The following is a 26686-nucleotide window of genomic DNA, read 5'->3' as shown; positions in this document are numbered from 1 at the left end:
GGAGTCTTCCTGCTTTTTAACGTACTTAATGCATCGATCTGCTGCGACATCATGCGTTTGAATCGAACCCGATCGGGATCGAGTTTCATGAGCGCTTTTGGCTGCCTTCCGCCGCCAGAGCAAAGGAGTCAATCGTAATCGAGGAATTCGATCGGGCTCGATCACCATGGAACGTGATCCATGTGACTGGGTGTTAACACATTAACAACTCCTGATGGCACCGCCCATGGACACAAGTAAAGCTCTGTAGCAACACTTCAAAAACTCTAGACGCAAAGCAGTTTGACAGACACCGCGTCAGAATGCGCGTACGTTCCTCTATGCGGGTTCAGCAACTTTTCTGCAACGCTGAATGTGCTCTTCAAGTTTTCTCTACGCAAGGCGAACATAAGGAATATTGGGTTAAGAATGAACACGGAAAGCCAGCGCGCGTCTTGCGTTAAAAAAAAAGAAAAGCAAGGCTACTTATCGGCGCACAAACGGGCCCAATACGATTGCTGCGCTGATTTGATCATGGACGTCGGTGACACTCACGAATGGATACAGAAGCAACAAGATAGACAAGATCACTAATACGTATGACATCGGATGGAAATAATCTGCTGAGAAGTTCTCGAAGACCTGCTACAGACGGCCCACGGTCCATCCTCAGAGCGCTAAACCGCAAGATGACAGCGCCTTACCTGAGACAAGCCAGTCACCGTCATTCGAAAATTCGATGGCGTTAACGCATCCATAGTGCGCGTAGAGGTCTTTGCGGAACAAATCGGGACCGAAGACAAGTCCGTCGCGGATCAGGGCGTTTCTGAAGCGAAGATCAGCGTCGTACTGCCTCCGGGAAGCGTAGTCGAGGATGCTACCTTTGGCTCGGCTTCGCAGGACCATTTCGTTAGTCGATGCTGCTTGCACTCATCTCATATGTACTAGAAGCACCTGGCGCTTGTGGGAAACGCTTTAAAGGAAAAGTGCGCGCGATGTTGATGTGTATAGTCCCATAAACTGTGACCATCAACCGCGCGTCTGCCTTCTTCCATCACGGCTGGTGCTTGATGTTCCGACTCCCATATTGACTTTGGCTGGCTTCCTTTAGTTTCAGTTTCGGTTGTTCTTTGGAGCTTCTGGGTGGAGAACATGTGGGTCTATTCGATTCAGCTGCACCACTTGAACCAGTTCACGCGGTGCCGCACCTTGCCGTTCGTTTCAGCGGTGCAGCTTAGCGCCCCCTGCACCCTAGCGTTCGTTTCAAAAAGTGCAGCAAAGGTGCAGCGCCGGTTCAGGAATTTTCAGAACCTGCTCTGCCTGTGGTGCCGCGTTGGTGCACGCGCGGTTCACGAGCTTCGTGAGCTTCCACACTTGAGAGCCGACCACAGCTAGCAGACGATGTCAGCGAACGACTTGCCGACGCTGTCGGTACTTGTAGACGGGGTACAAACTCAGGTTACCCCTGTAGTCGACGGCGATGGGAGGCGCGTTCCCTTCGGCGATGGATTTGCCTACAGAACGCCAGGTATGTTAACCCTTTTTAGTCACATGGGGTCAATTTCTAGTTGTAAGCTCCTTCAATTAAGCTGTCGGCGCCTGTGAATATGGTGAACACGATGTATTCGTTGTTTAGCTATAGCAGTGTGCCTGTTTGTCAATATGCCAGTACTGAAGTGTATAAAATGCGTTATTCTGATCCGGAAATTTATCGCGCTTTGTTTCCCGTGCAACAAAGGCGGAGGGAATAGTAAGTACGTAGTAACGTGCGTAAAAATTAAAAATGTTGGCTGCGATAAAAGAAAAGAAAGAAGACGTTAACGTTTATTTGTTGCATTGCATACAACAAACTCGTATGCCAATCGAGAAAAAAATTGGAAGTAACTGCTGCATTCTGACACCCTCACCGATTTGTCACATATGTAGTGAAGATGAGAACATAGACCATTTTTTTAAGTTCTTGTCGACGATTTATTAGCTTAAGTAAACGAACCCTACAAATACCACTCCGCCTTCTTGGATTAGATTTAACTGTTCAAAATGTACTATCTTCGGGTGCCCCTACACTTCGGCATAGCGACGGGAAGGTTAGCGTTGCCAAGATTTTCTTTTAGGATCAATGAGATTTCAACTCTGAATACAAAATTTTAAGCCTCCTTTTCATTCACTAAAATTGAATTTGAACTGTTTTATTATAATTATAGTAGAATTTTCATTTTCGTAAAATCATGCAGGCTCTACAATCTTTGTATTTTATAATTACTTAGCTATTATGGAATTTTGACTTATTTTACACTTTCTTATAAATTACCCAATTCTTGGCCAATCCCCCAGAGTGGGTACGTGCCACCAGGTCACAGGAATCTACATGTACATCTACGTCTGAGTGCGTAGGTTGACAAGTCGCTCCTCTTTACTGCTGAGCCCGCGTGTGAAGTTTCGAATACGTTAGTCCAGAGTAGATGCATACCTACAACTCAATGCGGTACTATTTTCTGTCAGATGGAACGGTCATCACGGTGATATTTCAAGAATGTGAAACTAATACGTCATCTGCCATGGAGGCAACGCCTGCGGACCTCAGCGTCGCACCGATGGAGGAGCGATCCAGATCCCCCGAGGATGAACTCTGGAGTGTTCGGAGGACCCGGTTCCTCATTTTGAAATATAAAGAGCTGAATCCTCTCGTCGGGAAAAAAGGCGGCCTTAAGCAAGTTTCATTTACTTTCTCATTGACTTGTTAACAAAAAGTTAAATTTCAACTTTGTTTGCTTTGGCACTTGCGAGCATACTTCAGCAGCTTTTAATGTGCTAGAATTGCCAAATTTTAATCCATTACTTTTTTTTTTCACAGGACAAAAAAGGCCATGTGGCAAGAAATTGCTCGTATGATCAACACAGAGTTCTCAGTTGTGATAACCGAGCTGCAGGTGCAGAATAAATGGAAGAGCCTTGAACGATCATACAAGAAGACAAAAATAAAAAACAATTCATCGGGGCACTCGACGGCTTTGTGTGAATACGAAGAGTGAGTGCTGTTGACTATTGCATACAGTCTCGGGCTTTTGTATTTGCAACTAATTCTTTTCTTCTTTCATAGAGAGCTAAGTGATGTTCTTGAAAAAGAACACCACATCACACCGACAGTGCTGATGAAGCCTGGAGGAACAATTGAGAAAGACAGCAGGTGCAGTTGCCCCATTTTGACAGAAGTTTAGTTATCCCCCTTAATCCTGCACATTGTTTTTCAGCATGTCTCCCGGCGCTGATGACGGCACTGACATGGAGCCAGAATTGTCAACGGGCAAACCCCTGACAAGGCCTGCATCAGCTGCAGGTGTGAATGCACACCCTAAGGGTGCCTTGCGAAGAAAAAAGGACAGCACATCGCTGAATGCCCTCTTAAGAGAATTTAAGGAGGCGAAGGAAGAGCGGGCCGAACGCTTTGATAGGAAAATGGCCTTGTTAGAGCGGCTGGTTACAGCTGTGGAGAAAGTTGCCACAACGGCTCCTGAATAAAAATTTTCAAAAAAGAAAACGTGTGTGTGTGTTGTGTATTATCACCACGCAACACAAGACAACCATACAAAGTAGCCTGGGGCTTGCAGGCCCCAAACGTCTCGATTCTTTATCTTTCACAAACATTGTCTCAGAAAGTATATTTGCAGCATTACAGAGTGAAGCAAAACTTATCTGCATAAGTACTGCTAGCGGCACAAGGATATGCAATTTTAGCACTGCTTTTCGGCAATTGCCTTTCGCAGGCACTCACTGTAGCCTGCCACACTGCAGTCAACAACATTGCCACTGTCCTCATCGTTTCCGACTTCCTCCAAATCCGGGAGTTCCTGCAGATCTTCGAAGAAATCTCGCTCCTCATTGCATAAGTTGTGCAGGACGCATGCGCCCATGATTATAAGGCAGCACTGCTTGATGCTGGCTGCGTCCACCAAGTACAGCCTGCGAAATCGCTGCTTGAGTATACCGAATGTCACCTCAATGGCAACTCGCTGCTGGGAATGGCACTTGTTATATTTCCTTTTCCAGGAGGGGAAGCTCCGCTGCGTATCCTTGTAAGGCGTCATAAGCCATGGTAGCAATGGATAGGCTGAATCCCCCAAGATGTAACCATTGCTGCATTTGGTTGCTGCAGCTTCAAAAAAGGGGCCTTCGCGGAGCACCCTGGCGTCGTGCGCCGAGCCGGGAAATCCAATGAGCACATCTATGAACCTATTCTCATGGTTGCATATGCCTTGCAGGATCAAAGAAGGAAACTTTTTTCGGTTGAAGTACGAGTGCGGGGATTCGGTCGGGGTGTTTATCTCTATGTGGCTTCCGTCCACGCAGCCAATTGTGTTTCGTGGCCCCTTCCCAGCGCTCTTGATTAAGAAGCCACCCTTGCTACGTTCTTGCTGTTGCTGGTCCGGCCACGCGATCACTTCTTCACTCATGCTATGTAAAAGGTTGAGCACCCTCTCAATGCAAGCGTGCACAGATGACTCTGTAACATCAAATCTGTCTGCAATTGAGTACATGCTGCACTGGCTCCCAAGATAGCTCAAAACGATGAGACACGTTTTTTCGGCACTGATTCGCGCGCGCCCTCCACGAGCTTCTGGGAAGAACGGTGACGCTTGATAGCGGTCTGCAAGACAGTTAAAGGTCTCGCGTGACAGTCGGAAGAGCCGCTTAAACTCAAACTCAAAATAGCTGCCAACGACGTCTTCATGGTATCGTGCAATACGATTTCGGTCTTTCCTCACCAGCTTTACGGCCAACATTACGACCAAGTCATCGAACTCCTCATCATCACTGTCCGAGTCCACAAGGTCCATGGCTACTTGAACGACAGTTGAGAGTGTGGCACAGTTCATCGTCGTCGTTCAGTGCAGCAGCGATGCTCACACACAACACACACACACCAGACCTGACCAATTTTTTCTACAACCGCAAACAGCGCAACGCAAATAGCACAAGTCACATACAAATTCACCAGCGCGTAAACAACGGGCGACACGACGCAGAAGGCCTGCACAACACCTGCACCTTGGCATTCGTTTCTCCGGGGCGCTAGTGTCGCGCTGCAGCTGCACCACTGAACTGGCGCTGCAAAAGTGCGGAACTCGCCGTGAACTCGCCGTGAACCGCCGTGAACCACCGTGAACTAGGTTCAAGTGGTGCAGCTGAATCGAACAGACCCGCAGCATGTCATGCGAAAGGCGCTTCGCATCGAACTACAGTAATATTTTAACTACGGTTTACTTACTTTCTCCTGTTAAATTAAAACTTGGCGTGTGCATGGTACAACCAAGCTGCACCTGTCCCCGTATATTTTAAATATTCGCACGTTGAACGCACATTCTAGACCGAATATATCGGGCGTATACAATCCACAAGCCGTTTTCCTTTTTTTTATTTTATTCCTTCCGGCCGCAGTTGACCCAAGCACGTTGCGTTCAATTGTGCGTGTTCTTTGCACTTACCTACTTCCACCATAACTGCCGCGATGCTCGCAAACGCAATACGATGAAGCACTGATTGGAACTGGTGTACTAAGAATGCCAGTACAGTGTGTTGGAACCGAGCCAGTTTAATTCAGCGTGCATGCATACTTGTCATTACTTTAACTGCAATGTGAATTTCGACGCTAATAATACCGACTAAAGCCTCTCCATACACGATTCCGCCGACCAGGTTTTAATACTGACGTACTTTCTTTTTGCTCGTGCCGACACGACAGTACCACACTTCGAGACATGGCGACCAAGTTTGGCGATTCGAAAACGATAGGCGATTCCACAACCGAATCGACCATGTCACCTACTTAAACACCTCGGAAAACAAATCAGGCCATGCAAGCAAAACACATTTCTTTCATAAGCGCTCTGGGCATGCCACAGCACAGATACGCTGTCTTTATTGGAAGAATAAACGCCTATGAAACGAAACCCATGCGCCCGTCCTTGACAGCAACGGGTTTAGTTAACTGCAGGTTTATGAGCAGTTATCCGATTACACGCAGAACTGCTTAACTCGACCTCAGAGATGACTTAGGTGAACTACTTTGTTTTCAGTTCTTCGCCCTTCTACTCTAGGTGCGCAGACCTCAGTCGACCGGAAAGAGGGCAGAAAACGCGGTGCGCATCTCCGCCAGCATATCCGATGTAAGCGTGCTGCGTGCCATCTTCTGGAAGGCAAGCCGGCTGCACCGACGCACCAGCATGGCGGCACCCAGGGCTGCCAAAGGCGCTGCTGCCAGCTGACCTGCGGCACCATCTCCAGCCGGAGCATCAGCGGCGTGACTCCAGTGCATCAGCGTTGCCGCAGCTCCGCTTAGAATATCGCCCTGTCCGCCGCACCGCCTCGGGCTGCCTTGCTCGCGACAGTACAGGCTCACGCGTCCGTCTGTCACGACGTCTTCCGAACCTTTGGCCAGCACGGTAACGTTGCCCAGACCTCGGGCCAGCTGACGCGCCGCCTCCGCGCGGTCCGGCGCCGCGGCCCTGACACCTAGCACGGCGTTGCACAGCCGCTCCAGCTCTGCCGCATTGGGCGTGAGCAACGCTCGCTGGTATCCGCGCACCATGTCCGGATCTTGCGCCACGAAGTACAGTGCGTCTGCGTCCACGACCAGGGGCAGGGACAGCGACCGCGCCTTCGCTACCACTGTCTTGAGCAAGCCGCGCGTGGCCTCTGCGCGACCCAGTCCTGGCCCGACTAAGAGAGCGTGCAGTCGCGGCAGCAGTTCGCAGACCCGTTCCGCGACCGCATCGGGGCCCGCGGTCTCCGGAAGCGCCATAACCATGAGCTCCGGGCTGTACGACTTGATCGCCTGCGCGGCGCTGGGCGGGCACAACACGTAGGCCAGGTCAGCGCCTGTTCGTAGGGCCGCCATGCCGGAGAAGTACGGCGCTCCAGTGTAGTCTGGCGATCCACCGAGGATGGCGATGCGGCCCGCCTGGCCCTTGTGCCGCTTGGAATCGAGCGGCGGAATGATCGCACACACAAGCCGCTGCTCGGGGCTTACGCTTTCTGGAACCGTGGCCATGTCAAACGAGTCGACTGCTGCGAACAGGCTAACTGAACTCGCCTGCTCTCGCTGTGGCTCTCGTACCAATTGTGGATTCACACATGAGCACAGGGCACAGGATGGTCGCTCGAGATGATCGGGAAATAGCGATGCCACCACACTAACAACAAGCCGCCTTTAAAGCGTAGTTTGCTTTCTACCGATCCGCAGACGAGCTCAAGTGACCGCATAGAACGTACGTTCGCCCTAGTTCGATGCACTGCACATCGCACGCACCGCACATTCGAGAAAGCGCGCGAGTGCCGCACACACTTGCATGACACGTCCGCCGTGCAGAATGGCGCTCTGTTCGCTTTATCGAACTGACACTGCAGACTGCTGCAGATGATCTCGACTTTTTCACCAATATATGTTCCTTTGGTTCGCAGTTTCCATTTGGTCATAGAGCGAAAGTAGATATTTCAAGTCGCAGACGTTTCGTTTGCTATACCTTAGCGCTTGGGTCGTCTACGCCCACTTTCCGCCGCAGTTTCGTGCATTTAAATACTGTGAAGGCAGTTGACATACCCGAATTTGGTTCTCTACATTTTGAGCAAGATCGAGTACGCATACAGCACACTGAAATAATATTTTGGGGGACATAATCGTGGAACGGGGCCTGCAATTCCAGACCCCTCGGCGATACTGTAGAGCACCTTTTATGAGCCATCGGCTGGCAACAAATTAATAGTGTCACGTGACAAGCTTATGGCGGCTCTCGGCGCTCGTTGCTCGCTTGTTGGCATTAACGTCTTTTGAAAGTGTCGTGCCGACTTCTGCAGATGCGGTGCAGCGGCGGGCCCGCTGCTTGACCGCTCAACCAGTTGCATGAGCGTATTGTCTTATCAGTCGCTGCGCGCGGCGGTCAGCATGATCGGAGACTGTCAGCCAGGTTGAGTTGCAGGTGAGCCATCATCCAGACGGGAATTGTTGTTGTTGCAACAACGCACACATGCTGTCTCGTGGAAGCAGTGTCCATGTTGTAAAGGGTAATTTTCGAGTTGATGGGAACAGCAAGGAATTAAAGGAATTGAATTAAACCACGCTTTACGAGCACAGTGTCCGTTCTGTGCACTTGTATAAGGCGGAAGCACGGCTCAGTAACTTAGGTCTCGTTCAAACGGCGACTCGTAGTCATTGTTGCGCGTTTGAAAGTTTGAAGACTTTGCGATGAGATCGCAACTCCGCTAGGACAAGGCAGACGAATAGTCGCTGTAAATTAATGGCGCTTACCCGAATGTAAATGCCTGATCAGATGCGCTATTGACAGACAGGCGGCGGGCTTTGTGACAGCCGGAGTGGCATAAATGACGCGCGTTGTGCTTAAACAGCAAGACGTGTACGTCTTGTGATATTGCCTGTGAAATTGTTTGTGGGATTGTTTGTTCAGATAAGAACATTTGTGCAGTTGTACCCATGAACTGTCGTGTAACGTCATCTAGTGTAAAGATGTATTGCAGAGAGCGTCATTGAAAAGAGATGGTGTTGGAGTATCTAACGGGGTAGCGTTTCTGTATATGTCCAAGGAGCAGATACAGCCTGTTTAACTAAACAGTCTACGCGAGGATATTCGGGTTTAGTCAATGCATGCGTCATACGAGTACTGAGATATTTGAAAGGTCGCTGCTGTGTGATCGCAGATAAGATGTGTGTGCCTCGAGTCGCTCATGGGGAACCATCCTCGCGCGAACAAGCCTCATATGTTCTCAGTTTCAGTTGATTACGTGCAAGTTGCATTTTGGTTAACCGGATCGCTACAGGTCTGTTTGAATGCATTCGAATGAGGACTTATAGTGGTCGAAAACAATTCGTAAATTATTGCGGAAATGTCACAACAACGCCATTTGAAATACTAAATATCTCGCATGTTAGAAATGGTTCTTTGTGCTTTACGCAACACTTATTTAGCAATCATTATCTGAACCAATTGCAGCTGGTGAATTGTGTTTCTGTAGTTCAGAGTGTGACTGTCTGTATGAACCTCTTGGTTTAAGAACTGTATTTGTTGAACTTCTTTCATGGCATCATGTCTACATCTGTTCATTGGTATGCATTAAGTACAGGCTGCTGCACGGCTATTTGCTGTTCTATGCTGCCAGTTATAATAGCTGCACACATAATGTAATACTCGCATATCTTTATTTATAATTTTTTCCCTTTTGTTGCGCTTTGCAGCCATGTTGATCTGATATTCCAAGTGGCTTGACAGCTAATAAGATTTGTTGTGCAATCTCAACATCTTGCTTCACATGGTTCGCAAATCCATCGCTCTTTTTAACGGCTCACAACTAACTGGTTTTGGCACATAGAATCCCAGACTTTAATTTTTTTACCTCTTCGATACTACGTTATATCCTCGTATGTTATTCTGCTACTGACCTGCTAAGTTGCCGCATTATTCTGTTGTGACATGATGGAATTTGACAGCATCTGCTTGGGTCTGGTTAATTCTTAATTGGCAAAGAAAGAGTGCATTGAATTCTTGAATAACCAGAGACTCAACCGAGCAACTTATTATTTCTTGCGTCAGAATGGCCCAAACACGAGAAAACATTTTGTCATCATGTCACACTAATGTACCTGTAGTGAGGTTCCGCTAGGAAATCCAAGGAGTAGCTTGGCGCCTTTGTTTTCTTCTTAGATAATCAGACTTTTCCTTGCAAATGAATTAAAAAGTTATGCAGATCCTATGCACTGTGGGAATTGATGTAAGTCAAGCTTTCTGTGCTGTTTACCTTCATTGACTATATTTGGCGGTGATGTTGACGGCCTACAGCAGTCGTGATGTGATGTTCATTGTTACCTTGCGTGCACCACATGTGTTTGTCTGCGTAGTACACAGAATACACAGCGAAGCGTGTTTGCTCGAGGCGTTGTTGTACACCATTGTTCGTAGCCTGCGAGAAGGTTAGCACTACTATTTTCTTGCATGGGCGCATTACATCTTGGCTGAAGTGTTGTCGTGTTGACGCTGTAGTGCTTTAGTGCAGCTTTGTGTCCGCACACCCTGTGTCAGTTGTCCACATGTACAAACTTGCACGATGTTTATAGTTCAGAAATAGCAGAAATATCATATCTCTAATTAAAATTTTTACAGTTTGTCCACAATTATTGACATGTCTAGTAGCAGCATTTCTTTTATTAAAGAGACCCCAAACGAAGCATGCTTTCTGACGATACCTTTCGTTTCTCCCACATTCACCCCATGTATGCAAGCTGCCACGAGCAAACAGTGGCTATTATTCACCTGTTTCGTCAAGGTGTTTGCTTTACTCATACTCTGTCTCCTTCCACCATACTATCTCTCCTCTGGACTGGTGCATGTGAGTACAAAAGTAAGCGCTGCAGCTTCTGCAATGCTTTTGTGGGGGGCTAACGCATAATTACAGCCATCCATAGGCCACTGTGTCAATGGCAAGGGTGTTTCAGAAGCCATTGTGGTGATGCCGATGAAGTTCTCGCTCGAAAAGGCTCACAGACGCCTCTACTGCGTCCCTACCGTGTATATTATACACATTCTCAACCATCCCCCTATGCGGCATGGAAGACAGCAGCTGCAGAAGTGAAAAATTCGATGGAAGAGGCAAAGAAAGCTTTGCTTTAAAATAGCTTTGAAAAGGCCACCGTTCAAAAAGACAGAAAGATGGCCAAGTTGGTATGGCTTCATGATGGAACAAATCAGGATTTTCCATGTCACACGACTCATCATGTGACTTCATCACGGAATGATCCGTGACGTGCATGGGTGCAAAATGCAGAGGTGTTTCTGGCAGTTGTGTGCTGTTAGTCTGGGATGCTTTGTAAGCCTGGCAACAAGCACCATACTTCTTTGCCATCAAGACTGTTTTTGAGGAAACAAATACATTACATCACTCAATCTAGACAAAATAGCTATTGTGGCTGTGCTTCTTTGCAACCTCCATGTTGATGCTGCTGACATTCACAGAGATTGAAATAGAGAGCTTTAATATTTTTCCGGCTCTGTTGTCTGCTTGTCTTATCCATTGTGGAGATGCTATAGGCATCCAGAAGGGCTGCAAGGTTACTATCGTCTTGTTTTCGTTGTTTTACTCATCATATTGAATTTCCATCTCCCGCATTCCTCATGCTTTCCCTGGATAGCTGTAGTGCAGTCATCTGCAGAGCTGGCCGTCCTGTAAATACGCCATTAACGTTCGCTGAGAACCATTTGGAACTTTTTTTCACAAGAACTGCCTTTGATTTAGCTGTGCCTCTGTCCAGGTTGCCAGAGGCATGTCCACGTGGGCGCGCCGTGTCCACCGGGGTGCCACCAGCCTGAGCCAGGCGGTGACCTCGTGCGGTGGTGGCCAGGCCCCGTCATCGCGTCTGGAGCGGGTCAAGTTTGGAGTGCCCCTGGAGCAGCTCTGCAAGGACAGCAGTGACTTGCCTGCACCGCTGCTCGTGCTTATGCTGCGGCTCAACAAGGTGCGAGATGCTCACGTTGCGGCTATTTTATTGATCATTTAAGGATGATGCACACAAGTACCAGAGAATAATAATTGTCCATCCAAATGTGCAAAATCACCAAGAACAAGCTTATTCAACTGAAAAGAAAAAAAATATATATATATCTTGCAGACATGTTTTTAGCTATGGGGGCAACATCAGCCAAAACAGTGGAAGTTGGCTTCATCCCAAGTCGCCTATGGTTTCGTTTGTATAGGCATTTTTTCTCAGATTTAAAACATAAGTGTACATTGCATTTGCTTTACATTACCTGTGTGATACCACTGCAGCCAAGGATATTGCATTGCCCTGTCTCCTCTGACAGTGCCTAGAAAACAAAAAAGAAAGCGATTTGTGTGTCAAACTTCTTTCTTGTCCTGCTTTCCTGCTCTTATCCAACAAATGGTGCTTGCTATTGGCTAAAGTTAACCAGAAACTCCGCACTCAGTGCTGGTACTCAGCAATCAAAGTTTTTTTTTTCTCGTGTGTTGCCCGTAGTCAACTAGAGTAGGTTGAAGATGTCGTTTCCTCTAGACTGTGCCGCCTTTGCTTTCGCTGTTCAGTAGTTTTGTTATTATGTAGTGCTGTGCTGGTTTTGCTGACTCACGAGAGCTACAAGTAGCAGAGAACGAGGCCCATTACGACGAGTGTCAAATGTTGTGGTTATGATTTGGTGTGCGCTTTCCCTTCCTCTTTTGCACTGTCCGCTCTGTCTTAGCTTGGTTTCTGGCTGTGCTTCGGAGTTTTGTGCAAGAAGCCGTAGCACCAGCTGTTGGGTACCGTTTTACTTACCTACGGCAGTAAAGTGCAATGATGGTGTTTGCAGCGTCACAACTCACCACCTGGGCATGGGCGATTTGAATTGATATTTGCGTTCCTGTTCTGGTTGTCCTTGATTTTTCTTTTCTCGCTTTCAAATAAAAATAAGCAAGCTAAAATATTGCAGTATAGGGCAAGTATTATTGCACAATGCGGCAAAACTGTATGTTCTATCATCATAAAATGAAACGTAAACAGCGGTGCTTATGATTTACTGCTCCGTCATCTTTTCTTGGTTTCAAATAAAAGAGAACCAGAACAGAAACGAAAATACTGCAGTATAAGGGAACATTATCACACAGAGTGGTCAAACTGGATGTGCATGCCTGCTATTGGTGATGACTGGACGGCGTGCACTATACCTTCATTTATGCTCTGTGTTTCATTTGGCACTGATAGTACATCTGGGTGTTTGCCCATGGTGCCAGTGTGTCGTCATGTAGTGAGGTCACTTATTTGTTTCTGACAATACTTTTACATCAAGAATATTTTTGAAGTGGCTGGATGAATGCTTTCAAAGTATGCTGTACGTGATTTAGTTGGATGTTTTCATGTCTAATGGTCCTGTAGAGAATTTGTGCATGGAGTCCATATTTTGTAAACCTGCCAAATTCACTGAAGAATTGAAAATTCTTAGTGTGTTCTGCTGAGTTAAGCTTTTTAGGTAAGGTATGTTTTAATTTATCTGAAGATGCAAAAAATGTGGCATAACTGAATTGTATGTGGACAGATATAATTTGCACCTTATTTATAGATACCTTGATCGTTATAGGTGACATGTGGCATATGGCAAAACAGTTAGTACATGGTTTAGCAATGTACGAAAATATGAAAAACATTGAAAGTTTAAGAATGAGAATGATGCTATTATGAAATGAAGGATGTAAGATTGTTGCATTGCTTTCTTACAAAAGAAATCCATATGCCCCATAACCCAATATTTAAGGATTAATGGTTGTAGGGTTGTGAGGCATAATTTTTTTCAATACATTTGTTACAACCAAGAAAAAGGATCGATCTATTAAGATTTTCTGGATGCATTTTCCAATCCCGATTGCTTTTTCATAAAACGAAACAATGGAGCTTAAATTTACGTAGGGGTACTATTCCCACACTTTCGAGTTCTAGCAGGGCATTGACAGACAGGTTGAGCACCTTTGCAGAGATTTAAAGCAACATTCAAGGTGAAGACTTGGATGGTCTTTGAAGTTCATGTTTGCCATTGGAATAATTGTCTATCATTTGAGAGTGCACCTTGTGTAAAAGACATGCAGTCTAGGCTGCTTTCTTCACAATATTTATGTGTACTTGTAGATCAAAGCTTTGTACTGTAAGTATTAGCAAGTGAGTCTAAGAAGCCAAGGAAAAAAAATTGGAGCCCCAGAAGATGCAGCAAAGCGGTACTGCCGTCGTGTTCATTAAGTCTGGTTCAGGAATGAGGAATCGCCCGTCATTTAGGTGTAAATTGATCTTACAGAAGTCGAGTTTGCTCATCTGAGCCTCACTGGCTGATGTGTGAAGCCGGTTTGCTGCTGTTTAGATTAGAAACAGCACCTTTGTCACAATATGGTGTGTATCTGGAATGTCATTTATAATAAAGGCTGTCAGAAGTAGTGCTTCTGTGTAATCTTTGTTTTTTAAATGCTGTTTTCATGATGTGTTTTGAGATTTCACGAGCCTATTTTGCTCTATTCAAAGTTGTCACTTGCTTTTCTCAACACATCACTATTTGCCCTTTTAGTAACAACTGGCATCAGCAAAAAGGCCCGATTAATTAGATGTGTTCCCGCTGTTGGCTTCTGTCTGGCTTGATTGCATGCCATCCTTATTTAAAGAGTGCAGATCTCTGTCAAGCCACATTTCTGTGTTTTTTTTTAATCATGTGACCTGATGCTGAAATAAAATAAATTTGTGTGTTGCCATGTTAAGGAGGCTCCTCGTAAGAAAGACGTCTTTCGGGCACCAGGACATCAGGGTAACGCACGCAAGCTGGCACACTCCCTGCACCAGGGTCGCCTGGTGAACCTGGACAACTTCTCGGTACACACCATGGCATCGGTCCTCAAGCGCTTTCTGCGTAAACTGCCTGGTGGGTTCACTTCCTTTGCAGCTTTTTGCTGTATGTGATGAATATTCAGGGCATTTACAGAGAACAGATTCCAATGATGAATTTCGCTGTGGTTAATTTGTTAGTGTGCTGTGCACTGCAACTACGGACTCTTATTTTTCTGTTTATTTATATTCTGGACTGTATGCGGTCAAAGACTGGTTTTTCAGATGCTCGATTTTTAAGACGTGCCTGATCATTCAGACGCCTTATTCGGCACTGCCATGTACCTCATAGAGCCAACGTTTGAAAATAGGCTGACTTCGACTTAATATAACAAATTAAAACAAAAGGGTATAGACATTTGCCACCTATGCAGGTGGCATCTTTAGTATACACTGACACAAATGAGGGGAGGTCCAGTCTACTCATCCCACATGTCCTTGTAAATGTCTGGCAGGGGGCCACGGTTGGTGTTGCACGCTGATTGGTCACGAGGGATGAACCATGACTGCAGGAGTTTTCTTTCACTTTTGCTCTCGGGCCAACGTCATCACATTGTCAAGGTCAAAGCTATGCCCTGTTGTCCAGCAGCTTTAGACAAGTTTATCATATTGTGATGCAGTGTGCTCGAGCAAGAAGTTGCGGCTACGTGAAGTAGAAAAGGTACTTGGTGCATTAAAAAGGCGCCATTATCCCAGGATGCTTATTAACGATACCCAGAAGCGAATGCAGAGGAGAAGGGGTAGTGAGTCACGAGTGAGGGCAGCGCCTGTTGTATCTGCTCCCTATGTTAAGGGTGTGTCAGATACTGCTCGGAGAGCATTGTGTCTGCTGGGCATACAAATGGTTTTCAGACTCCATTCTACCTTGGGGAATGTGTTCATGAAACTGAAAGACTGCACCCCTGCGGACAATCGGAGCGGGGTCATCTACAAAGTCCCATGCGGGAATTGTGACGCAGCTTACATTGGCGAAATGGACAGAAAAAGGTCAATGAGATTGAAAGAAAACAAAGGAAATGTTGCCAAGGTTACGCATGCAAAGCGTTCAAAGACCGACCTTGTCAGACACCGCTGGACGACAGAGCATAGCTTTGACCTTGGCAATGCAATGATGCTGGCCCGAGAGCATAAGTGGGGGAAAAGAAAACTCCTAAAATCGTGGTTCATCCGTTGTGACCAATCGATGTGCAACGCCAACCGTGGCCGCCTGCTGGACGTTTACAAGAACGTGTGGCACAAGTAGACTTGGCCTCTCCTCATTTGTGTCAATGTGTACTGGAGATGCCACCTGCATAGGTGGCAAAACGTTTATACCCTTTTGTTTTGACTTGGTATGTTAAGTCGGAGTAAGCCTATTTTCAATCATGAATTCACCCGGCCTTTGGAACATTTTTGCATATAGCCAATGTATAAGAACATCTGAAATTTCGGACGCTGAAACCCTTTACCGTCCTATTTTTCAGACGTTTTGCTGTGGCTGCAGGCCTGACACAGCGTTAATTGAAGCCACCATCATATTGATTATCTCTCAGCCTCAAACAAGCACTGGCAGCTGTGGTCGTTTTGTGCTGCCATTAGGCTTAGCAGCGTCAATGTTTGCTGTCAAGCTTCCAGCTTTTCAATGCCAAGCTTTTAATTTGCCGATGTTGGCAATGAAGCCAGAACTTTGCCTCCTTGATCGTCACCTACGGTGTCAAAGCGCAGAAAGCATGAAAAGGATCTAAACCATTGCATAATGGCGGTTCCCGAAAGTCAGTGGTGTTACCCAGTCAAGCGCATGCAATGTATTGTGGCACAGCATACTGTCACAGGACTTAAAACTGTGTTCCTTAAGTATACACGCAAGCACCCGCCGTCTCCTGTCACAGTACGAGCATCGAGACTCCTAATAATTGCACTGGAAGGCCTTTAAAGCTATTTCGGACATGGCTGTGGCAATTTGAGCCCTTGAGGGCAGTTTAAGGCATTCTTCTTTTTTTGTACGTTTTCATGGTCCCTAGGGAGTCCAAAAAATAAGACGACTGTATAGGAAAGCGGGTTCCTCAAGAGAAGAGCTACTTAGCAAGTGAAGTCTCAAGTCATGTCAGCACTTACTCGCTTCTTGAGTGTCAATTGGGAATTATTCATTTGGCACACTATGTACCGTGGCTCATAAGAGGAAAAATGCAGAAAGTGGCGGGTGTTGTTTCTGAGCCAGAGCTTGTGTGGTGTTTCTTGGCAGGCGGCGTGTTTGGCGCTGAGCTGGAGGCCCAGCTGTTGGTGGCACTGGACCAGCCAGGTGGCCTTGAGGAGCGGCGTGAGCGGGTGCAGCATCTGCTTGCCCAGCTCCCACTCCCTGCGCAGCGGCTGCTGGTGCTGCTGTTTGGCACGTTCCGCCTGGTTGCCTCGGACCTGAGCCGCACCGGAATGACGGCCGAGGCACTGGGTGTCAGCGTGGCACCGTCATTCTTCCGCACCTGCACGGGCAAGGTGGCACGCATGGAAGATGTGGCCAGATTCCGTGCTGCCAGCCGAGCCACACGCTTCCTCATTGACAATTTTGGAGTGAGCAACTTGTTTGGCCGGCACAACTACGAGTATTACGCGCGGCTGACTGGCCGCGTGCTCCGTGTTGAGGAGGACTGGATCTTTGCCTTCCGGTACCCACCGGACTCGCTGGTGCCGCGCAAGACGTCGCTCGAGGCTGAGCGCTCCTGGCTGCAGGCTGAGGCGCAGCGCTGGGGTCTGCACCAGTCGGCACCTGCGCTCGCGGAGCTGCACGTTGATGAGGCGGCTGCATCATCGTCGTGCCCCTTAGAGCGCCAGCAGGCACAGAGGCTGCGCACTCGCTCCGAGTGGTTCCTAGGTGGCAAGGAGAACGATGGTCCGCCAATTGTATCTGAGCAGGACTGTACGGAACTGGACGTGCGCACATTTCACGTCACACTCACCTACCAGCCACGGATCTGACAAGGGCCTTCACCCTGCCACCCAGACGAAGCGGGACCCTCTGGCTGTGATGACATCGTCGCTTCTTTCGTCGGTGGCACTGCGAGTGGCTCTGGCAGTTGCTGTCCTGCGGGTGCGGGTAAAACCTCTTTCTAGTGCATCCCCTGCATGACTGCCAGTGCTGCCTCCCTGTCTACTGCTTCTGCTGATGATCTTTGGTGGACTGAGTGCTTCAGGCTGTTTGGTTTTTTTTTTTACTAGTGGGCTCGTTTTAACTTGCAAAAGTGCGCTACAGGTGGGATAGAAGTGACAGGGACAATGTACAACAATCTTTATTTCCATCTTGTCTATAGTGCACTCGTTAGTTCAGATGTGAATACATGTAACTCACCTGAATTGACGCATTGTTGGGCTTGTCTTAATTGAGGCCATCTTCGTTCACGTGTGTTGCAAGGTCTGTTCTGCCGGCGGCTTTAGCATTTGCTGTCTTGCAGGTTGTAATACTTGATCTTCCCAACTCTTGCATCTCGGCAAATGCGGTTTGTGCCGCCAGCTGAATGCATCATAGAGGATCAGAAACTCAGAATGACCTCACATGGCCAGCTTTTGTAAACAAACCTCGCTGGACATTGGTCTCCCTTGCTGTTTTGGTCTCATCAGCACATTGCTAGTTATATTACGAAGGTGTCAACATTGTTATGTGAAGGTGTATCCTGCTTTTCTTTCCCGTGATTGGGATGGATTCAGGTGGACCAAGAGGGGGAAATGGGAACTGGCAATCAGCAGTCTTAATACTAGTGGTTTAAGGCAAAAACAGTGTGAAGTGATACCATAAAAGAAAGACGTGTGATCTTTGCACTGCTTTCACCCTAACCTGCATACCTACCAATCAGCCCACATCAAGACAACTTTACAAGCGAGCTTGCCTTTGTTAGGCCATGTTGGCTCTATTTAAGAGCGTCCTTTCTCACCTACTTTCAGTTCATTGTGTGAAGTATGTATTCCAAAGATACAACTCTGGTCTTCTTATTGTTTTTTTTCTTAGAATTGTGTTCCTTGTACATGTCACAGTTTGTTCTCAGGCGAAATGCTGGAAGGTTATCGGCACGTTTTTCTTCCCCCTTTCTAATTATCATTACACCTGCCAAAGTTGGCAACTTTGTCACAGCCGGAAGCCGTTTGCCTCGTCTCATTTGGGTGGTGGAGTTGTGTGGTTGTGGTGTAAAAGAACTGCATTTATGGCAGACTTGACTGTTGATACCTCGGTTGTGAAAATTGTTGTGCATTAATTTATTTCCCCAATGTTGTTCATTTTCCACCGTCGATGTTCATTTATTGTGGAGAATCCTAGTAAGTACACTTAGCAGGTATGTTTTACAAATCCCCATGTCTTTTGCATTTGTCGGCGTTTAGTTTGCATGCATGATGAAACATGCACAGCCATTTTTTGAATATCTTGAGGATGCATTGTTTTCTTTTGCATCCTTAATAAAGTTTATACACAAAGAAGTTATGCTTTGATTTGTGTTACCAATTTGTAGATACCCCTCAGGTTAGTGTTCACATGGAAATATGTCACCTGTGGTTTGCCAGTGTTATGAAAGTTAGCTGCAAAGACATCAAACCAAGCCAGTTTGATCAAATGCGGTCTCGTAATGACAAATTGTCTGCCACTTCTGCTCAAAATGCCACAGTGGCCCAATTACTGTGGCGTTTTGTTGCAGGGTGCTTTTCCATGACTCTTGGGAGTGCATTCTGATGAATGCGAAGTACAAAGCATTCCTCTACTTTGATTTGGCTCACATTTGGGATTAGTGGTTAATGTAAATATGAAGTCCTGCATTGTAGAGTGCGTCTTAATTTAAATGAACTTTTGGTTGTTTAAATCAATCGGGCAACTAATTGCTTCTGCCCAAAACAGGGCTTTATAAACCAGAGAGTACAAAAAGCTGAAAACAAGCATCAACCTTAAAGGGTTCCTGAAACAGTTCGGACAAATTTTGTAGGTGCATTGTGTGCAGCCACAGTAAAGCATTTGCACCTCAATTTTTGTGAATCATCCCGTATCGAGAGAGCTACGGATGCTTACAAGTTACCCTCCTCCATAGGCGTGCTTTTTTCCCTCAATTCGTTTGCCGAGTGATCGGGGCTAAGCTCTGCCTTCCACTGGCTCTGCGTCATGATGGGACGTCTTATACTTCTGGTTGTCTTGGAGCCAGTGCGTGAAGCCTCTCCAACTTCTCCGCCAGCCGCCTGGCAGTCCATCCCTAGCGAGAGCTATAGAAGCAGCGTGCATTGTGAGCATTCTGTCGCAGTTTCGAGCATGTCTGGTATTCCAGTAACCTCAGGCGAGTTGGGCATTTTGACATATGGGTTGAGGCGTAGACTAAAACGCTTCCATACAGTGCAATCCACTTAAAATGATACCACATATAACAATATATCGGTCATAATGATTAGGTGACCAGACTTGTGCATTAGGGCTTTGAGAAAAAACCCATATACAGTGGAATCCCGATTATACAACTTTCTGCCAATCCTGCTTTATTCAAAAGAATCTTTACGGTACTCCACTGCCCACTGCTGCGATTCCTGCCAGCCAGCACGAACTTTAACAAAAGTCGGTAAGTTTCTTTTGGACCTTGTTTGATTCGTGAACCAAGAGCTTTCGCTCAAGTTGGGCGACGTCCAAAAGGAGGCCCTCTGCGGCGTCGCGTGAACAGATGAAGTTCCGGATGCCGTTTATGTGTTGTAGCACCTCGGCAAACGTGGTAGGCACAGGCACGACATCTGTGGCGGCGTCGTCCTCATCTGATGTCGCAGCGGTGTCAGCACTAGGCAAAGCCTCCTCGATGGCGTCATCCAGCAACACCTCGCCGCAGATTGCAACATTGTCGTCGGCCTCCACGTACACGGCGAAGGTCGTGGTGAGGTTTAAACCCTCGAAATCGTCGTTGGCGAGGCCTGCATCGGCCTCGAGTGGCATCGAGGTTGTTGCGTCCCCAGCGAGAAGGCAGTCTCTCGCTTAAAGCCACAGTGCTTGAACGAGTTGGTGATTGTGCTTTGTGACACTGCGTTTCACGAAGTGATCTTTTTTTCCGACTTGCTGCGCTCCATAGCCGCCAGCCTGCACTAATCGCTTCCGGTACCCTTGCTTGATGCACTTAATGATGCCGGCATCCAGCGGCTACAGCCGGCTTGTGCAGTTGGGCGAAAAAAAAAACAACCTTTATGTTCCTCAGGCTGGACGTATCGGGTGGGTGGCACGGTGCATTGTCCACGAAAAGCAATATTTTCCTCGCCTTAGAACCCATTTTGTTATCCAGCTGCTGCAAAAAATTGCTGAACAGCAAAGACGTCATCCACATCTTTTTGTTGAAGTTGTAGCTGCACGGCAGCATCTTCAAGTTCTTAAAGCACAGTAGCTTTGCAAACTTTCCAACAACGAGCACGGGCAGCCTCTTGGAACCGCCCTTGTTAGTGCAGAATAGTGCCGTCACGTGCTCTTTACTACGCTTGCCACCATGACAGCTGTCACCCTTAAATGCAAGGGTTTGCTCGAGCTGCACATTGTAAAATATACCGCTCTCATCGGCGTTGAAAACGATGCAGGGCTTGTATGCAGCAATCATCTCCGGCAGCGACTCCATCCACTCATTCACCGTCGAAACATCTATGAAAGTGCTTTCTCCGCAGGAGCAGCTGTACCCAATCCTGTTTCGTTTTGTAATGTGATCCAGCCACCTGTTCGATGCCTGAAAGTCGTCGATGCCCAGACGCAATGCTACAAGGTCCGCCTTTTCTTTTAGAATGGCGCCGTTAACGTTGATCGCAGAGCTCCGCGCTTGATGCAGCCACTTGACGAGAACTTTTTCCAACTTATGCTGTCCTTTTGCCGCTTTCCGCTTGAGCCCCAACTTGTTGGCATTCTGCGATATCACCGCTTTGTTTGCCACGATCGTTTTAAGCGAAGATTCGGGTATCTTAAGGTTCCGGGCAATGCTGGCTTTCGTGGCTCCATGCCGCTTTTCCGCTTCCTCGATAATAATCAGCTTATTGCCGAGCAACAGAACTGTTTGCTTTCGGGACATCGTGTGTTGCGTTGCTCCACACAACTCAAAACCTCCGCTGTACGCTGGTCGCTAGGATTACGACGAAGAACACGTGCGATAAACCCAGGCCTCTCCGCGCTACCTTGTTGGTGATCTGCTGCTGGGAAATTAGAAGGAGAGAAACGCTTCCCCAATGCAACTAGAGGCGACGCCGCCAAAAGAGGGAGAAAGTGATTGTGGAGAAGAAAAGGCACTATTTCAGCACAGCGAGCATCGCGGGCGGCTGTTGGTGGGGGAGAGAGAAACGAACAAGGAGTGAACCGGTCAAGCGGTGTCAAGCGCTCTGCATGCAGAGAGATGGAGCGAGGAAAGAGACCCGCGGCACTTTTCTTGTGTCCGCCGTTCCATCCCGCGCATTGCGAGGGTCATCGTGTAACGCGGGTCAGGTGTAAAATTGCGTCGTATAACAGGGGTTTTCAATGCATTGCTTCTTAAGGGACTTCGCCGGGACTGCGCTAATCCGTCGTAAAACCCGGGTCGTCGCAAAATCGGGGGCCGTATAACCGGGTTCCACTGTATGTCGATATCTTATTCACCGCATATCGGATATGTCGATCGAAATTTTGCCTTTTGTGCAGAGTTTTCCATGCCGAATAATTGTGAAATTTACGTTGCTAAGTTCCTCTTAACCGAGATAGTGCACAAAGTTTGCCTACACGAGTTTGTGTCAGCCGCCATTACTGCGCAGCGCGTCCTGCCAGCACACCGATTACGGAAGCCACGGTATGGTGGCTAGAAAAGTAGCTGTGTCGACAGAGTAGTTCACCACTTCTCCACAGCATGACGCGAAAATGGCGCTGCAGTCAGTAGAACGGTTCTCATGTGTGTTGTCGCTTGTACGTTTGGAAGAGTGTGTACGCAGGGAGGACAAAATCCGTGTTTAAGCAGATCGCAGCCGCTGATTTCAGCTATGATGTATGCTTCAAATACCATTCTGTGAAGTGCATGTAAAGTTGTATGGGTAATTGTGATATTGTCAGAAAACACGAAGTTCTGGACCGATCTTTTTTAAAACTTTTATGCAAGCACCTCGCACTGCAGCTTTAGCAGTTTTAAATCAGTGCGGAGTTATTTTGGAGTTTTAGGCTGTGAACTAATGAGTAGCTTTTTTTTGTAGATTTGGTCGAGCCAAGTGTCGTCTTATCAAATAAAACCAGATGCACGCGGACTAGCCTTGAGAGATGCCGGTAGTGGGACATTCTGGAATGCTTTTTGCACCACCTGAAAGTTGTAATGGTGGCCCAAATCTTCAAACATGAGCATATTGTATTCCGACCCAATCGGAATGCGGCTGCTATGGCAGATAAACGAACCCACGACCTCATCATCGGCAACAGAACGATAACTTAACCCTAAACTTAGACACAAGAAGTCAAGTGGTCCTAACGGTATCCCGACTGTCTTTCTCATTCGATACGCTCATTGGTGCAGCAGATATTTAACAATTATCTTTCGAAAATCCCTCTCAACTGCCAACCTTCCTCCCTCGTGGGAACTTGCTTCAATTCTGCCCTTATTTAAGTCGGGTAACATTCAATTGTTATCTAACTATAGGCTCACCTCCTTAACAGCATATTCATGTAAATTACTCAAACACATGAAACACATTATACAATTTCTTGAAACTAACAAAATTTTATGCACTTTCCAGCATCGTTTTAGACTTGGCCTTAGCACTATAACACAACTGACAGAATTCGGTCACGACATCAGCAGCTCTTTAGACATAGGCGACCAGATTGATATTTTTATAGACTTTACAAAGGCCTTCGAAACTATCTCACACACTAAACTTATGCACAAGCTTTTCGCTACACTAAACATGCATCTTTTGGTTGGCTGGATATCGGACATTCTTTTCAACTCTACTCACCCTTGATGACTGTTTCATCAAGGGTTCCCCAAGGCTCAATACTGGGTCCTATTTTACTCCTGTTTTATATGAATGATCTACCTTCTACATACCTCAGTTAAAATAAGTCTTTTTCGCAGATGATTGTTTTATATCATACAAATAAATCTCCAACTGATCATGTTGTCCTTAACAATCATTTTGCTGACTTCTGTAACTGTTCCAAAGCATGGCAAATGAATATCAACTTTTTCAAAACTGTCCCCATGTCCTTTACATGACGCTCATGCCCTATGCCTTTAACAATATTACTTACTTGGTCTCACTCCTCTTGCAGAGCGTCGCTAGCTTGAATGCCTAAAATTCCTTCACATTAATCGATTTTCCTCGCCTCTCTAGATAACTACTTGACTTTTTCCAAACCCTCATCCACAAGGAGTCACCATGCTCTAAATATTACAACCTTTTTAGCCAGCACTCATTCCTTTAAATACAGTTTTTTTGATCAACAATTAAAGTTGAATTCATTACCGGGCAACATCCGTTCACTACCACTGAAACAATTCACGCAAGCTTGTTCATAAATGTTTATGTTTGTTGTTCATCCCACTCCTGCAATAGCCTCATTGAGGCTGCGGTATGTATAAATAAATAAATACCGATAAATAAATAATTAAACAAACCACAGAAACATCCCGGCGAGTATAAAACTGGAGCAAGAATGTTGCATTTGGTACTGAACTTAAAGCTCCTGCTTAATTAGGAATTGTCATTCGGCGTTTACGCCATAGCTGGCGCTATTTTGTATGTTTCAGGAACAAGCAAACTTGGCTTTCGTGCAGAGTTATGGGGTGCAGCTGTCGATTCCTCACGCAGAAATTCACACGTTTCCAATCAAACCTTATTGAGCGTGATGTTAGAAACTAATTTCACTCTAAGGGAAAAGGCGGCAACCGTGGAACCTTCCACTTCAGATCCAGTGACCGAGCATGATGCAAAATGTTCAATCAACCACAAAATTTTACGGAACGCAAGATCTGAGAAAAAGCTGAATATCTGCACAGCCTCACAACGCAGCTTAGTATTCGCATTTACAGCCTCTACCAGTACATATGTGAACAAAATTGGGATGTTCAGTTTCATTGACTACTGTTATAGGCTGATCAGAAATTGAGCATTTTCTGAGATAACTTGGTCCGTAAACTTTTGTGGTTGACTGTACGCGATGACAAGCTCCGCAAGCACGGCCACAGAAGTCTTGACATTGTAATTTGTGCAGCTTTCATTCGCAGCTTGTTGCTGTGATCTCTCCAAGGGTTTGTGGTCAAAATCACGTGCAATCACAGCCCCAAATATTGCTCGCTCTCATTTAATATTGTTGCATCTTTGGTAAACTTTTCCTATTTGACATGGGTGAAATTCTACTTGAACTATTCCTAAAAGCGTCCTTCGACCACAATTAAGCGGTGTCAGTTGCTGCTCAATTGTCGGCGCTGAGAACAATGCTGCTTTAGGCACCTGTGATTTATACTCAAGAGCGAAGAAATAAGTGTGCATGTTGATGTTCTCTGAAGCAGACATACAGCCACTATTTGGAGCGGACTCCGCTCATTCGCCATTGGAGATGAGATTCTGCTAACCATGCCGCTCACATTTTCGTTGTAGAAGCTGCATCATATCTTTAGCAACTTGCAAACACGCAAAAGAGATGCCTGTATCTCCTCATTCCACAAACTGAAAACGGTCATCTGTAGCAGATGCTACAGATGAGTTTTTCAATGTGCGTGCTCTAGTTGTTGCACGCTGCCTGTACTGTTGAGAACTGTTCTATAGTGTCCGTGCATATGGGAGCACAAACAGGAACACTACTGTTGTACTGAGTGCAGCGCCACTTTTGTGTCATGATGAAAAGTGGTGAACTATGCTTCAGACAGGTCGGTCGGCACACCTACTCCTCTAGCCATAGCGGTACTGCAGAAAGCAGCGTTTCAGAGAGGGCAGTCCTACCCACTCTTGTTCCTGGAGTGGGCAACACGCGACAGCCTCCCTCCCACACACACACCTTGAAAATCTGCTTTCTGCAGCTGACGGCAGGCGGTGAAACAAGTTTATCACTGCGCTATCACGGCAGCAGGTCGCACTCCCATAAGCGCAAGGGAATTTGCATTTTTTTCTTAAAAACCGGGCAATTAACTGTGTGAACTATTATACTAAATGAAGTCAACGCCAAAATGCGATCGTTCTGCAAAATTTGAGCAAGAACAGTGCATCGGTGTGCGCACATCTTTTTTAGAAAGCACGCAGCAAAATATTCAGCACGGAGAGTGTCCAGAACGGCTGCACTTTCTATGCATTGCGAGAGTGAAGCAAAAAATGCTGAAATTTGCGGCGGCGCTGCCGTCGCCTTCTTCTGGAATTCCGGCCAATCCTGTGTCTCGGCAGCATGGTGGAACCGCATGTATCGGCAGCGGTTAGGGTGATGCTGAGCTGTTGTCTGCTTAACATGCAGTCATCTGTTCGACTAGGTCACTCTAGTTCGACAGACTGTCGTGGTTCCGTTTTTTTTTTTTTCATCACTTTATGGCGGCAGAAATTATATGAACACTCCAGGCGCATTCCTGCCATCGCGTGAGGTTCCGTATGAGTGAAAGTGTGCGAGGGTGAGCCGGCGAATGCGGTTCAATCTCACGTGCGCGAACGAAGAACACGGCCCAGATGCGTGCCCTCTCCTGAGGCACCACCTAGACAAGAGAAGGCCTGAGCGCTCGGCGAGTGACATCCCGAAGAGGAGGCCAGCGGCATGCTTGGGGATACGGGTTGAATGAAGGATTCGCGCACTTACGTGCAAAGTTAACCGAAGCACAATTACACTTTTTTTAGGCATGGTTGAACAGATGGCGCGCAGAGCACGGAGGGTGTTCAAGGGGATTTAATTTATGCAGAGCTATTTACACGCTGCATTAATAAAAACCTGTCAATAAAAAATGAGAAGGTTCAACCTTAGGATTAAAAATGGATCTCTCCCACATGATGACAGGGAGCATAGCTTATATTTAAAAGTTGCAGTGCTGCCTCTTCTTCAGAGTAACTTCTTTTTTTGCTTTGATTTATTGTTGGCGTCAAATGGTATGCCGTTGATGCGGCCACAAATGTTCTCCAACAAAATGTTAGCACTGCACCATAACACATATCTCATGACAACTTCACAGGTGTGTCCTTCACATTCGTTGAAGTCACAAGAATCCTTAGTGGCAAGCAGCTCCAATGTGAGGTCCATTAAACATTGCCGCTCATTTGCTACCCTAAAAAAGTCACACTTCTGGGACAGCTGCTATACAACAGCATAGCAGTGGGTAACAGCATTCAGAATACACATTGCGGGAAACACAAGGCCACCTCAGTCTAGGA

General features: G+C 46.7%; 5 protein-coding genes across 7 annotated transcripts in view; 2 read left to right on the top strand and 3 right to left on the bottom strand.

Moving 5' to 3' along the window:
• LOC126545100 (DDB1- and CUL4-associated factor 5) overlaps window positions 1–1064 on the bottom strand; it is a 31351-nt gene extending 30287 nt beyond the window's left edge. For both annotated transcript variants that reach the window (XM_055078230.2, XM_072285075.1), the window contains exon 1: window positions 684–1064. In XM_055078230.2, the coding sequence (XP_054934205.1) occupies window positions 684–885 (202 nt within the window). In that variant the 5' untranslated portion in view covers window positions 886–1064. The remainder of the gene's footprint in view (window positions 1–683) is intronic.
• Window positions 1065–1137: 73 nt separating this feature from the next.
• On the top strand, window positions 1138–3517 carry LOC129380343 (uncharacterized). The gene is made up of 5 exons (XM_055061148.2): window positions 1138–1507; window positions 2482–2689; window positions 2834–3007; window positions 3080–3166; window positions 3231–3517. The coding sequence occupies exons 1-5, from the start codon at window positions 1381–1383 to the stop codon at window positions 3496–3498; spliced, it is 864 nt and encodes a 287-aa protein (XP_054917123.1). The 5' UTR covers window positions 1138–1380; the 3' UTR covers window positions 3499–3517.
• Window positions 3518–3565: 48 nt separating this feature from the next.
• On the bottom strand, window positions 3566–5093 carry LOC126543711 (uncharacterized). The gene has a single exon (XM_050190817.3). The coding sequence runs from the start codon at window positions 4851–4853 to the stop codon at window positions 3711–3713; it is 1143 nt and encodes a 380-aa protein (XP_050046774.1). The 5' UTR covers window positions 4854–5093; the 3' UTR covers window positions 3566–3710.
• Window positions 5094–5847: 754 nt separating this feature from the next.
• Window positions 5848–7296, bottom strand: Naxd (NAD(P)HX dehydratase). The gene has a single exon (XM_050192830.3). It carries the CDS (start codon window positions 7025–7027, stop codon window positions 6086–6088), a length of 942 nt encoding a protein of 313 aa, XP_050048787.1. The 5' UTR covers window positions 7028–7296; the 3' UTR covers window positions 5848–6085.
• Window positions 7297–7745: 449 nt separating this feature from the next.
• On the top strand, window positions 7746–18823 carry RhoGAP71E (Rho GTPase activating protein at 71E). Of its 2 annotated transcripts, none has more exons than XM_050192828.3 (4): window positions 7746–7952; window positions 11291–11494; window positions 14264–14423; window positions 16608–18823. In XM_050192828.3, exons 2-4 carry the CDS (start codon window positions 11303–11305, stop codon window positions 17333–17335), a joined length of 1080 nt encoding a protein of 359 aa, XP_050048785.1. In that variant the 5' UTR covers window positions 7746–7952; window positions 11291–11302; the 3' UTR covers window positions 17336–18823. The 2 variants fall into 2 exon arrangements, with proteins under 2 accessions (XP_050048785.1, XP_054934204.1); XM_055078229.2 differs by having other exon boundaries at window positions 11275–11494.
• The last annotated feature ends 7863 nt before the right edge of the window (window positions 18824–26686 follow it).

The sequence above is a fragment of the Dermacentor andersoni genome, chromosome 10, assembly GCF_023375885.2.
Source record: "Dermacentor andersoni chromosome 10, qqDerAnde1_hic_scaffold, whole genome shotgun sequence".
Taxonomy (NCBI): Eukaryota; Metazoa; Arthropoda; class Arachnida; order Ixodida; family Ixodidae; genus Dermacentor; species Dermacentor andersoni.
This window is presented reverse-complemented; position numbering and strand designations above follow the sequence as displayed.